The 10,433-nt window shown below is 42.9% G+C and overlaps 1 protein-coding gene and 1 long non-coding RNA gene across 11 annotated transcripts; one reads left to right on the top strand and one right to left on the bottom strand.

Moving 5' to 3' along the window:
• On the bottom strand, positions 1-7,249 carry skor1a (SKI family transcriptional corepressor 1a). 10 transcript variants are annotated; one of them, XM_082553410.1, is made up of 9 exons: positions 7,028-7,249; positions 4,257-6,036; positions 3,588-3,678; positions 3,434-3,502; positions 3,209-3,271; positions 2,344-2,418; positions 2,034-2,108; positions 1,321-1,386; positions 1-163 (listed from the first exon to the last, which is right to left on the bottom strand). In XM_082553410.1, the coding sequence occupies exons 2-9, from the start codon at positions 6,024-6,026 to the stop codon at positions 66-68; spliced, it is 2,307 nt and encodes a 768-aa protein (XP_082409536.1). In that variant the 5' UTR covers positions 6,027-6,036; positions 7,028-7,249; the 3' UTR covers positions 1-65. The 10 variants fall into 10 exon arrangements, 7 of the variants coding, with proteins under 7 accessions (XP_082409536.1, XP_082409538.1, XP_082409537.1 ...); XM_082553412.1 differs by having other exon boundaries at positions 1-160; XM_082553411.1 differs by lacking the exon at positions 7,028-7,249 and adding an exon at positions 6,410-6,493.
• A 1,721-nt stretch (positions 7,250-8,970) lies between these two features.
• LOC309712405 lies at positions 8,971-10,169 on the top strand. The gene is made up of 3 exons (XR_014278286.1): positions 8,971-9,058; positions 9,257-9,344; positions 10,042-10,169. It is a non-coding gene; the product is annotated as an uncharacterized lncRNA (long non-coding RNA).
• Positions 10,170-10,433: the final 264 nt, after the last annotated feature.

The following is a 10,433-nucleotide window of genomic DNA, read 5'->3' as shown; positions in this document are numbered from 1 at the left end:
TTTATTATTATTTTTTTTTATTTTTTTGGGCTGTGCTGGGGTCAGGTGCTGTGTTGTGCCAGGCACTAGGGAGGCAGCAGCGGGGGTTTGAAGGTGCAGGCTCCGGTGCACTGACGGGGGGTGAGCATCTTGCAGGAGAAATGGTGAAGGGCGTCGTGAGCTTCTGGGGAGGAACGAGTCCATCAGTGAGAACATGCAGCGGAAATGCAGACAATGCAACCTCACAAACTACCGATGACACAATGAAGTGTGAGTTGGATCTATGCCTCCTCTGATCTTGTAAAGAGTAACAATACTCACATATTCAACCCTTATTTTCTTTCTACTTGTTGTAAATGTTCCTCGTGTCCTAAGATGACTTCAGTGTAAGTGACAGGGGGAAAAAAAAATCCCTTCGCCCCCGCCTCCCAAGTCCTATTTACTCTTTGTTTCCACAAATTTGAACTTTCCCACCAAATGTTGTTCAAATTTGAAGAGAATTAATTAACATTTCTGTTAATTAAATGAAACAGTTGGTGGAGCTAACTCCCCGTTCGCCGCCATTAAACCACTGCAGAAGAAGAGGAAGCAGCAAGGAGACATAATCAGAAAATCAGCAGTAAAACCTCAAAACGTTGGACAACGATGTGAAAAGGAATAGAAAGAAGACAGGAAATAAAGCGCATTTCCACTCATTTTTGGGGTTTGCTTGAATTTGGCCACATTCTCCTTATTTCTTTTTGCAAATTGGGCCATAATTTTTATTATCTTCACTGGGTGTTAAAGTCATATGACTTACAAATGCTCTTTCCAGCTCACCTTTATTAATAAGCATTTTCCATTACGTACAAATTCATGCAAAATGCATTTGCAGCTGGGGTATTTTTTTGGGGTTTTTTTTGCACAGATTAAGTATACAGACAATCAGATGGATGGAAAGGTTGTAAAAACACAATGTTTCTGTGCTGAGCTGTGGTGGAGGACCAGTAAAAAAAAAAGAGGGAAAATAAGCTGTAAATTAGTGCCAGTTTGGAAGATGGGCACTTTATTTGAGTGCTGCCTGCTGTGGCTTTTTGGTCACTTACACTGAAATCGCTTGAAGAGCCACCAGGAGGAACACAGCGGTGCTTTCAGTGTTTTAATGTGTGCATGTGAGCACTGCCTTGAGACTGTTTTGAAAATTGTAAACCTACCCCTTATTGCTTTTTGTTGTTGTTGGTGGTGGTAATTTAAATATTGTCTATTGATCACTGATCACAGGAGATGTTTAATAAAAAGTTCCACTTGCATATTTAGAATTGAAGGCGTACACGTATTCCTTCTTGGACCAGATAAAATTACCTTTTAGCTTCTGTTGTATTGCATAACGAGCCTTTCTCTCTTGGTCCAACTCGCTGCACAAAGTGTCTATCGAAAAAAACGAAATGAATACAAAAAATAAATAAATAAAATAAGTAAAAATGTAAACTGCTGTTGGAGGATGTGAGGTGGAGGAGTGTAATGTATGTTGTTTGCCCCTGTGGTATTTAGAGTGACCCCTCTGTGTACTTGAACCCTGTATTTAAACTACTGTAACACTAAACCAATCCTTTAACGGGCGGCATTAGTTGCTGTCTACTGCATGTAACCGATACAGCACTACATAATGGTCTGTCTATTCAATTTTCCAGAGCATGATTTAGGAGAAAATAACCTTTGGTAACAAAACAATGCGGTTTCAATTTCACCTTTTGATATCTAATAATTTACTGAACTGCTGGACACAAAAAAAAAAGTATGAAATTTACAGGAAAAAGCCTGGACACAAATTGCCAATATTTCAATATGCAAGTGTCACTTTTCCTTTCTTTTTCTTTTTTCCTTTTTAGTTCAGTGCATGGTTTTTTTGTTTTCAGATGGATTACAATGCTTTATGATATTTAAACGTTTTTGTGGCTCCATTTTTCCCCCTCATAAACTTAAAGAGCATTGATCTACATCTGCTTTACAGTCAGAGTCTATGGAGGCGCACAATATATGTGTATATATATAGAGAGAGAAGGAGAGAGACAAACCTCGAACAATCTGCAGCTGCTGGACCATTTCCTCTCTGTAGGACAGCTCACGCTTCATTTGATCCTGAAAATTATCTGAAGAGTACCGAAGGCCACATCAGATGGAAACTCTGACTTTGTGGGGATACATTTAAAGACACAATCCAGGATTCAAAGGAGAAAAAAAGAATAAAAACTCCCTCTCCTGCAAATAGTTTGGCTGTAAAGCACGGCCTGTTTTTAAAAATCCAGACAGAGATGTAAAATGCGTGTCTCTCTCTCTCTGTCTGTGTCACTTTCACTCACAAAAACACGCTCGTGATGCTCCCACCTTTTAAATGCTGGAATTCTCTCTCCAACTTCTTCCTCAGCTCCACTTGTTCCACGAGCTGCTTCTGTAATTCCTCTGCACAAAAACAAAAAAACATCACCAATCACCACAAATCAGCAGCTTTTCATAAAGCGCGCACACACACACACACTTCCACTTACAATGATATATTCTTGAATTTTCAGCACATAAAGATTTATGCGAGCCGCACTCTCAGGTGCGTTCACAGCCTCGATAACAACCATTTTCACTGTTTTCCTTTCTCGCTGCCACAGTAATTGCCATGCATTGCCTGGAGGTGGAGACGATAATAATGGAGTCCCAGGGTTTTTCCAAGCGTTGTAAAATAATTAGCTGCCGTGCCTCGGGGTTATGGCTCTGTTCGTTAAAATATTAATAGCCTCTAAACGATTTCCTCTTATAATAATAAGTCAAAACTCCTACATCTTGTGATTAAGTGGTTAACAACTATGGAAACACTTTAGGCCTAAAAAAAATTTAAATAAATAAAAATGGAAATGCACATTTGGATTCTGGCACGCCATCTTTAACAGGCTGGGGGTATTTAGCTCTGTTTAAAATGAGGTGGAACTCAATATTTAATGTTCATTTAATAAAAAATACTATATTTGAAAATGTTTGCGGTCTTGTTAGATTTAATGCAATCCAAACTGCTTAAGCAAACTCGTTAATATTTAAAATAACACTTAAATTTAGTCCTGATTAGATGCAGTGACCAGCACAGCTTTTAACACACCCTGTGTGTACTCAAATAAAAAAAAAAAATGGAGTAACAATTACTGGCACTTTATATCACCTCCTTCTCAATTCTAATCCATATTCGGGCTTGAAAAGGGCCTCCTACCTTTAGCCATGTTCTGCAGGTCTCTTTCGTGCACGCTGATGTCGATGCGTAAAGCTCCATCGGCTGCGCACAAATAAAAAAAACTAACAATAAAAACCTGATTAACTGTAACACTATAAAAAGCTGCTGAATAAAAGTATCGAACCAGCCCAAAGTGGTCAGATGTGGCGATAATTAAAAGTAAAGACGATTTTTAAAACAGCAGATAACAGAATGATTAACGACCTTGTCTGTCCTGCTCCTGGTAGGACGTTGCAGTGCGCTGGGTCTGTATTTCAGACACGTGGTGAACACCTAGAAGCGAACAAGCCACAAACATTTTCAGGTAAAGGACGAGGAGACGCTCCCGCTCGCATTAATAACCCGGATCGGTAATTACCGTTGGATCTGCGGGGGCTGCTCGATTGTTTGGACCCAAACGTGGAAGGCTCGTTCAGAAGCACGTGGCCGTCCTTTTCATGAGCATACACCTGTAAAAGGAACAATCGTCTTTAATAGCGGCACAGCAATTATTGGTCATTTGGTGCACGCAATTTACGCTCTTTTATTTTTTTAAGAAAATAAAAGGAGTGGCTTGATGTGAAGATGGTGAAAGAAGCGGGGTTATTAAAGTATTTTGATTTTAATTAATATTTCTGCAGATTTGTGCAAATTGGGATACAGTGGTTTAATTAACATTGAAAACGGGAAAAAACAGTGTGTGTGTGTGTGTGTGTGTGTGTGTGTGTGTGTGTGTGTGTGTGTGTGTGTGTGTGTGTGTGTTATGTTGTATCTATTAAAAAATGTTGCTGTAACTGAATTTGGGAGAAAATCGTGGACTCAGGCAGTTTCACTGCAGGTGGTCCAAACACTCCCCACTAACCACTCTTACGACTAATATCTATAATAAATAATAAACACATATCTACATCTGGAATTTCCTTTCTCAAAGTCTGAATGAGGCTAATATGTTAATGCACTCTCTAATTCTCTAATCTTATTTTCTACAACTGTGACAATTCAACTCGCCCCAAGGGGATCATTAAAGTTTCATTTAATCTAATCTTACTTCATGAAGAGGGGAGCCATTACGCATCTGTCTGTCCTCATCCGATGACCCAGTGTGAGCGGAATCCTCCGGTGATGCTGCGACCGCCTCGGGGCTTGAGGCTGCATCGGCCTGCTCCTGACTCTCCTCAGCACCCGAGCACACACGCTCCGGTACAGGGGAGTCGCGGTGGTCTCCTCCCGGTGATATCCGGATCGGATCCTCTTCGCCTTGTCCCCGGTTGGACTCCACGTCCACGTCCAGGTCGTCGTCGTCGTCGTCGTCCACCACGCTGTCTCTGTCCGGTGATATCGATCTGTAGCTGGAGCTCTCGCTGATAAAATCCGGGGACAGGTAGCCGGGGCGTATCCCGTAGGAGTCCCGGTTGCCGTACAGTTTGGCAATGGTCTCTGCGTCTTTGACGACGGGTCTAAAGGCGGAGATATAGCTGATTTTCCTCTGAGAGGTCTCGTCCCCGGACTTGTCCTCGTCGTTCCGGGTGGAGGAGGACTGGGAGCTGGGGCAGCGCTCTCCGCCGTCCTGCTGGTGGTGAGGGTGGTGGTTGGTGTCTTTTGGTGTGTTTGCGCCCCTCTCGCTCTGGTCCGACAGGTCGAGTTCGGCCGGCCGGACGCTTAGCAGCTCTGGGGGAGGTTTGGGTGGGGAGCCCGGGTAGGGCGGCATCGGTAGGCCTCCAGCTGCAGGCCAAAACATGGGGAAGGCCGGGTAGATCGGATCCTTTGTGCCGGGCCAAAACACACCGGGGATGTTGTTTTTGTTCACGTCAGGCACCCCGTCGCTCTTTTTCTGACACAGCCCATAACTAGGGAAGCCGTAGGGGTGGTGAGGGAACAGAGGTGGGGGGATTTTCTGAAGCATGCCAAAGCTCTTGCTGGGCACCGGGATGACCGGGTAACTCCGTTCGCCCCTCGCCAGACTCAGGTTGTTGCTCCCCTGATCCTCGTCGCAGCGCAATGTTTTGTGGGGGATCTCCGGGGAGCTGCTTTGAACCAGGCTGGACGAGGCCTGTGATTTCATGGGCGAGGACATCCCCGAGCCGCTCATGGGCAGAGTCCTCTTTCTGCTCCCCCCGTTGAACATGGCCTTCACATCCTCCCACGCGTGGCAAATATCATCATTGGATTTTTTTTCCGTCAGTTTCAAATGGCGTCTCCACGAATTGAAGTTGGCCGCGTCCGGCTGCAGATACTTGGACTCTGGGGTGCGGTGGGAGTGGAAAATGAATTTATTGGGAGAGAAATACATGTTGCAAAAGCTGCACTTGATGCACTTCGCTCTGGAGCTGTTGTATCTCGCGGGTATAAAGCTGCCCCTGCTGCCCCATGCGCACTCGTGAGACACGTCAAATGCAAAATTTTCTGGTAGCTTTGGCGGGCTGTGCGCTCCCAGGAAGGACTTGCAGAGCCTCTCGGCCTCCCTTTTGGTGATCATGCCGCAGCGCCTGGAGGAAATGGGCATAGCCCCGGCCCGGCGCAGGAGTTCCAGCTGCACCGGCGTGCACTGCACACAGGTGATGCCCAGAGCCACCCGGCGGTTGTGTATCTCGTTGTAGCTGTAGTTTTTCAGCAAGGTGTTGGAAATCTGCGCCAGACACAGTCTCTCCTTGCCGTCTATGACAAGAGACACGATGGGCACCCCGTACAGGGATGTCTCACTCACTTGGTTCGGTTTGAGAGAGCCGGGGCTGGAAAAGCTCTGCGCGCCCTGCTTTAAACTTGGGGAAGAGCTAGCGTCTCGTCCCGCGTCTCGAAGCTGTCCGGGCATCGACTCCATCCCTGGAAGCCTGTGAGTCAAACAGAAGACAAGACAGTGAACCGGAGGCCCGTGGGGTTGTTTACGCAAGCACTATATGTTTACCGTGTTCTGAATCTTCGCATGACTCAAGTCTGCGAGAAAAATGAAAAACATCACAGAAAACGAATAAAAATACTTTAAAACGCCTAAATAATAACCATTTGAAAGGCAAATATTAAATATATATTATTTCCGTATTATTATAATCGGCATTGACCAAAAATTATATATATAAAAGTAATTATTACAATTGTGTCATAATTAAAATGAAGCAATAGCAGAGGGTCTTTTAACTGTTTGAATAATAATAATAATAATAATAATAATAATAATAATAATAATAATAATAATAATAATAATACTTTTTAAGTGAAATTAATTAGACGTATTTATTATTTCAGCATGATTTCCGTGCTCTCTGCCTCCTCTCCTGTCCTACAGGCTCCTGCGCGTTGGTGGATCTACTTCTACCGCTACTCTTTATCCTGAAATCGGCTCAGCCGTTAAGGGGGAACTACTTAAGGGTCACATAAGAATCTTATAGGTGGATAAGGACAGAAGGAAAATGCAGCCTGAGCTGCGTCAATGCGCTTAGCGGAGAGGAAAAGAACAACTATAAGCCGCTTTCCCGCGAGCTAATTACACAGGTCCAAGCGTGCGTCTTTGCATTGTTAATAAAAGACCAGGCCCATATATAATTAAAGCTTCTGCGCAGATTAGCCGCAGACGACTGCTCGAAATTTGGTTGAAGCGGGCCTATCTCACGTTCCCCTGCGCGTACTTAACTTTCGGCGTCTCTTGTGCCAAAACGCACGCAAACCCCTGCTTTTATTTTGTTACTATTTTGAAGTATTACGAAGCCACTGATACAGCCGAGTTACGGTCAAATCGCGAGAAATTAAATTAAATTAGCTGTTGTAAATTGTTGTTGTAATTTTAGGATGAATTTGGTGATAAGGAAAACAAAAACAGAGACATACCTTTCTCTCCTGTAAAAGCAACACACCGTAGGGGAAGTCAGGCTGGGAAATCAATATTAACAATAAATAAAATGAAAATAAACAGACAAAAATTGAGAGAGTCCAGAGAGGGAGAGAGGATGGAGAAAAGAAGGCGCACTGGCAGTGAAAGCGCTGAGGAGGAGCCTTTATTTCAGTGCATTTCAGGGCAGGCAGCAGCACGCGGGACCTCCATCCTGTCGGAGCAAGGGGAGGTGACTGGCGCGCAGACAGGAAACACATGGCACCTCTCTCTCTCTCTCTCTCTCTCTCTCTCTCTCCCCCCCCCCCCCCCCTCTCTCTGTGTCTTGTCATGCTGGTGTGTAATGGCTCTCTCTCTCTCTGAGTCTCACCCTCTCTCTCTCTCTGCAGCTCAAACATGATCAGAAACAAAAATATCAATTAGGCCCCTGCTGACCCCAGATGGAAAATCATTTTGGCCCTCAGACTCGTGATTATATATTTATTTATTTGCTATTATATATAAATTAAGAAGGAGACATCGTGACATCATCGGAGATATCTGCACAAAGATACCAAAAATAAAGGAAAAATATAACGCCACAGTCGTGACCCTTTTCTGAACCCAGTCAAGGACCCTCTAGGGGGCCTCCACCCGGATCCCATAATGTTGTCGGGGAGGTAATCACCGCTGGTCTTAACAGATCGGGCTCGGTGTGTATTAATGATAAGCTCCGATCTAATCACGCAGATCTTGTATTATTTCCGCCGAAGTTGGAGCTCACCGACAAACCGGAGTGGCACAGTGGAGGGCACCAGGAATGACTAAAGGCCCGGGCTCATCAAGTTACACGGCCATCTGTTCGGCTTCCACGCCGGCCACACAAATCAATCCCAGGCTTTGGCGATTAAAAAAGAAACAGAAAGGGGGGGGGGGGGGGGGAGTCAGAAAGGAGAAAATGATTTGAAAGACAGAACGCAGAGAAAGACCTGGAAGTGACTGTGTTTAGAGTCTTTGCGTGTAATCTGGAGTGAGCTCATGATGATGATGCCTCAGGCTGTCTCACTCACACACACACACACACACACACACACACACACACACACACACACACACGCGCGCGCGCGCGGATCGACAGAATATTTGATTCAGTCCTGTAATAACCGGATCGATGGATAATAGTGTCACTGAGATAATGCCGTGCCGTTTTAGAGCAATATTTGGAAATCAAGTAAATAATACAAAGTCAGATTTGCTTTCCTACATCAGCCACACTTTTGTCTCAGGACTACACCCTTTCGGAGGCTAAATTAAAGTAAAAAACAAAACACATCTCCTACATCCAGCATTGTGATGTCACATAAAGACGGCCATAAAACATCTCACTCAATACACCTTTAGTCCCAGTTTCACTCACACAGAGAGAGACATGCTGACGCACTATTTCTCATGTTTATTGCTCTCACTAATCAGTATCAGGACTCCATTATTTACACTGTCTAAAAAAAACAGAAGTTCATCTAAAAGTTCACTTGTGGAAGATGAAACATTAACTTATAATCAACAATCAGAGAGGAGTCAGATTTGACTCATTATGTTCGATACAAATAATTTCTCTGATGCTGTTTGAGGAACATTCGCAGAAAAAAGTCAGAAAGGTCTCACAGCTCCTGCGTGACCTGTTCTTTAGATCAGCTCAGATGTTTCCTCTGAAAATGATGACGTGTTAAAAGCAGGGGCGGAGCGTGGGGGTGGCTTACTGGGCTTAAGCCCGGGTAGTTTTGTCAGAAGCCCGGGATCTTTTGGAGTGTAATTTTTTCATAGTTAGATGCCTGGCTGACAACTGTATAAAAGAAAAAGTACACACAATATTCGAAGCACATAGTGCACACTGTGGGAATTTACGACTGTGCGTGAATCCCCCCTGATATTGGTATGATCTGAGCTCAGGCACTAAGCGACTGAGCGAGGGGGCGGGGCAGCTGCTGCCCGTGAGTGCGCTGTTGGAGAAACGGAGCCAGCCATACTAAGGAGAGCTTAAGTTTGAGCAGGTACCAAAGCAAATCATTCCTACCGTACAAATAATGTAAATATGACGGTGCATCACGAAAGATTGATATCAAACTGATCACTTGACCAATATTACGTTACTTGCTCTTCAAGTGAATCAACAAATGGCGAAATGAAAAGCCGAACAAATGTTATTTTTTTAGAGTCTTAGCTTACGTGTGTTTATTTCATATTTTCAGTTCTTACCCTCCCCGACTAATTCGGTTTCAGTTATGTACTGAAATATAAGAATGGACATTAGAGGGTTCTTTCAAAGAAAAAACTCAGGTAAATGTTATTTTATATATTATGCTTTGTATGTTGTTCAGTATATTTCTATGCAAAACAAGAGGGATTTCAGTACACAGCAGTATATTCACATTTGTAACCAGATATTTACACTTTAGGGAGAAAACACAAAACATTTTTACTGTACAACATCAATTTAGAGTAAACTTTTAGATAAATATTGAAAATATCTTTTGAATTAGTTAAATGTCAGAATAAAGAGAGACAGAGCTATTTTTATCACTTTGATCAAATTTAGGAGTACATGTACACTAAGTTTGTTAATTAATAAGAAAACTCCAGACGATTCCATTCTGAGCTGAAGAAGCTTCTGATAGGTTAGTAGAGTCCATGTGAGTAAATTGGTGGCACACCTGTGGATGCATATAAGGCAAAACACAGAGCCTGTTTCTGTGACATGGGAAAATCAAGAGATGTCAACCAAAACACCAGGAAGACAACTGTGGAGCTCCATAAGTGTGGCTCAATTATGAATACAATTTGGTGCCATTTGCAATTAAGAAATACAGATAGTTTCTCTCTTTACTCTTAAAGTTAACAAATATGTTTTTATATTTATCAATCTAAAAAAATAAACATTTAGTCTGATTTGATGTTACAATTAAAAAAGTGTTTGTGTTTTGATCTGAAGAGTTTGTAAATATCTGGTTTCAACTGTATATTTGATGATTGTCAGCACAAAGAGGGAGAGAGAGGAGCAGAGAGGGAGAGAGAGGAACAGAGAGGGAGAGAGAGGAGAATGAGGACAGAACAGAGATGAACAAGAGCAGGTGAGACACACATGTTAGTCAAATGGTTGTTTACCAAAAGTATCATCGTATCATAGGTCCTCATGTATCTTGTACCTAGTGTTTCTTTTTAGGTTTGCTATTTTTCAAATTCTACATTTATTATGTTTTGCAGGCTTGTTTGTACAACAAGGCTAAATAATTATATAAACTTTTCTCAATCTAAATAGTGGACTTTGGTAGAATTAAAAAAATAAGTGTAGTGCAGGTCTATGATGATTTTTAGTGCTACTATCATCTAGTTCTGATTGTGGTTCTGTCTTGGTTTAGTCCTAAGTAG

The sequence above is a fragment of the Aulonocara stuartgranti genome (genome assembly GCF_965226115.1).
Source record: "Aulonocara stuartgranti genome assembly, chromosome: 1".
Classification (NCBI taxonomy): Eukaryota; Metazoa; Chordata; class Actinopteri; order Cichliformes; family Cichlidae; genus Aulonocara; species Aulonocara stuartgranti.
Note: the sequence above shows the minus strand (reverse complement) of the source record. Positions and strands in the feature narration are given on the sequence as shown.

Bases quoted from the DNA above. Each gene is read 5' to 3' on its own strand.
- skor1a (XM_082553410.1), bottom strand. From the start codon at position 6,026: ATGGAGTCGATGCCCGGACAGCTTCGAGACGCGGGACGAGACGCTAGC. The intron at 3,272-3,433 runs GTCGTTAATCAT...ATTTGTGCGCAG, and splicing joins CCAGGAGCAGGACAGACAAG to CCGATGGAGCTTTACGCATC. The intron at 1,387-2,033 runs GTTTGTCTCTCT...TTTTTTCGATAG, and splicing joins GCAGCTGCAGATTGTTCGAG to ACACTTTGTGCAGCGAGTTG.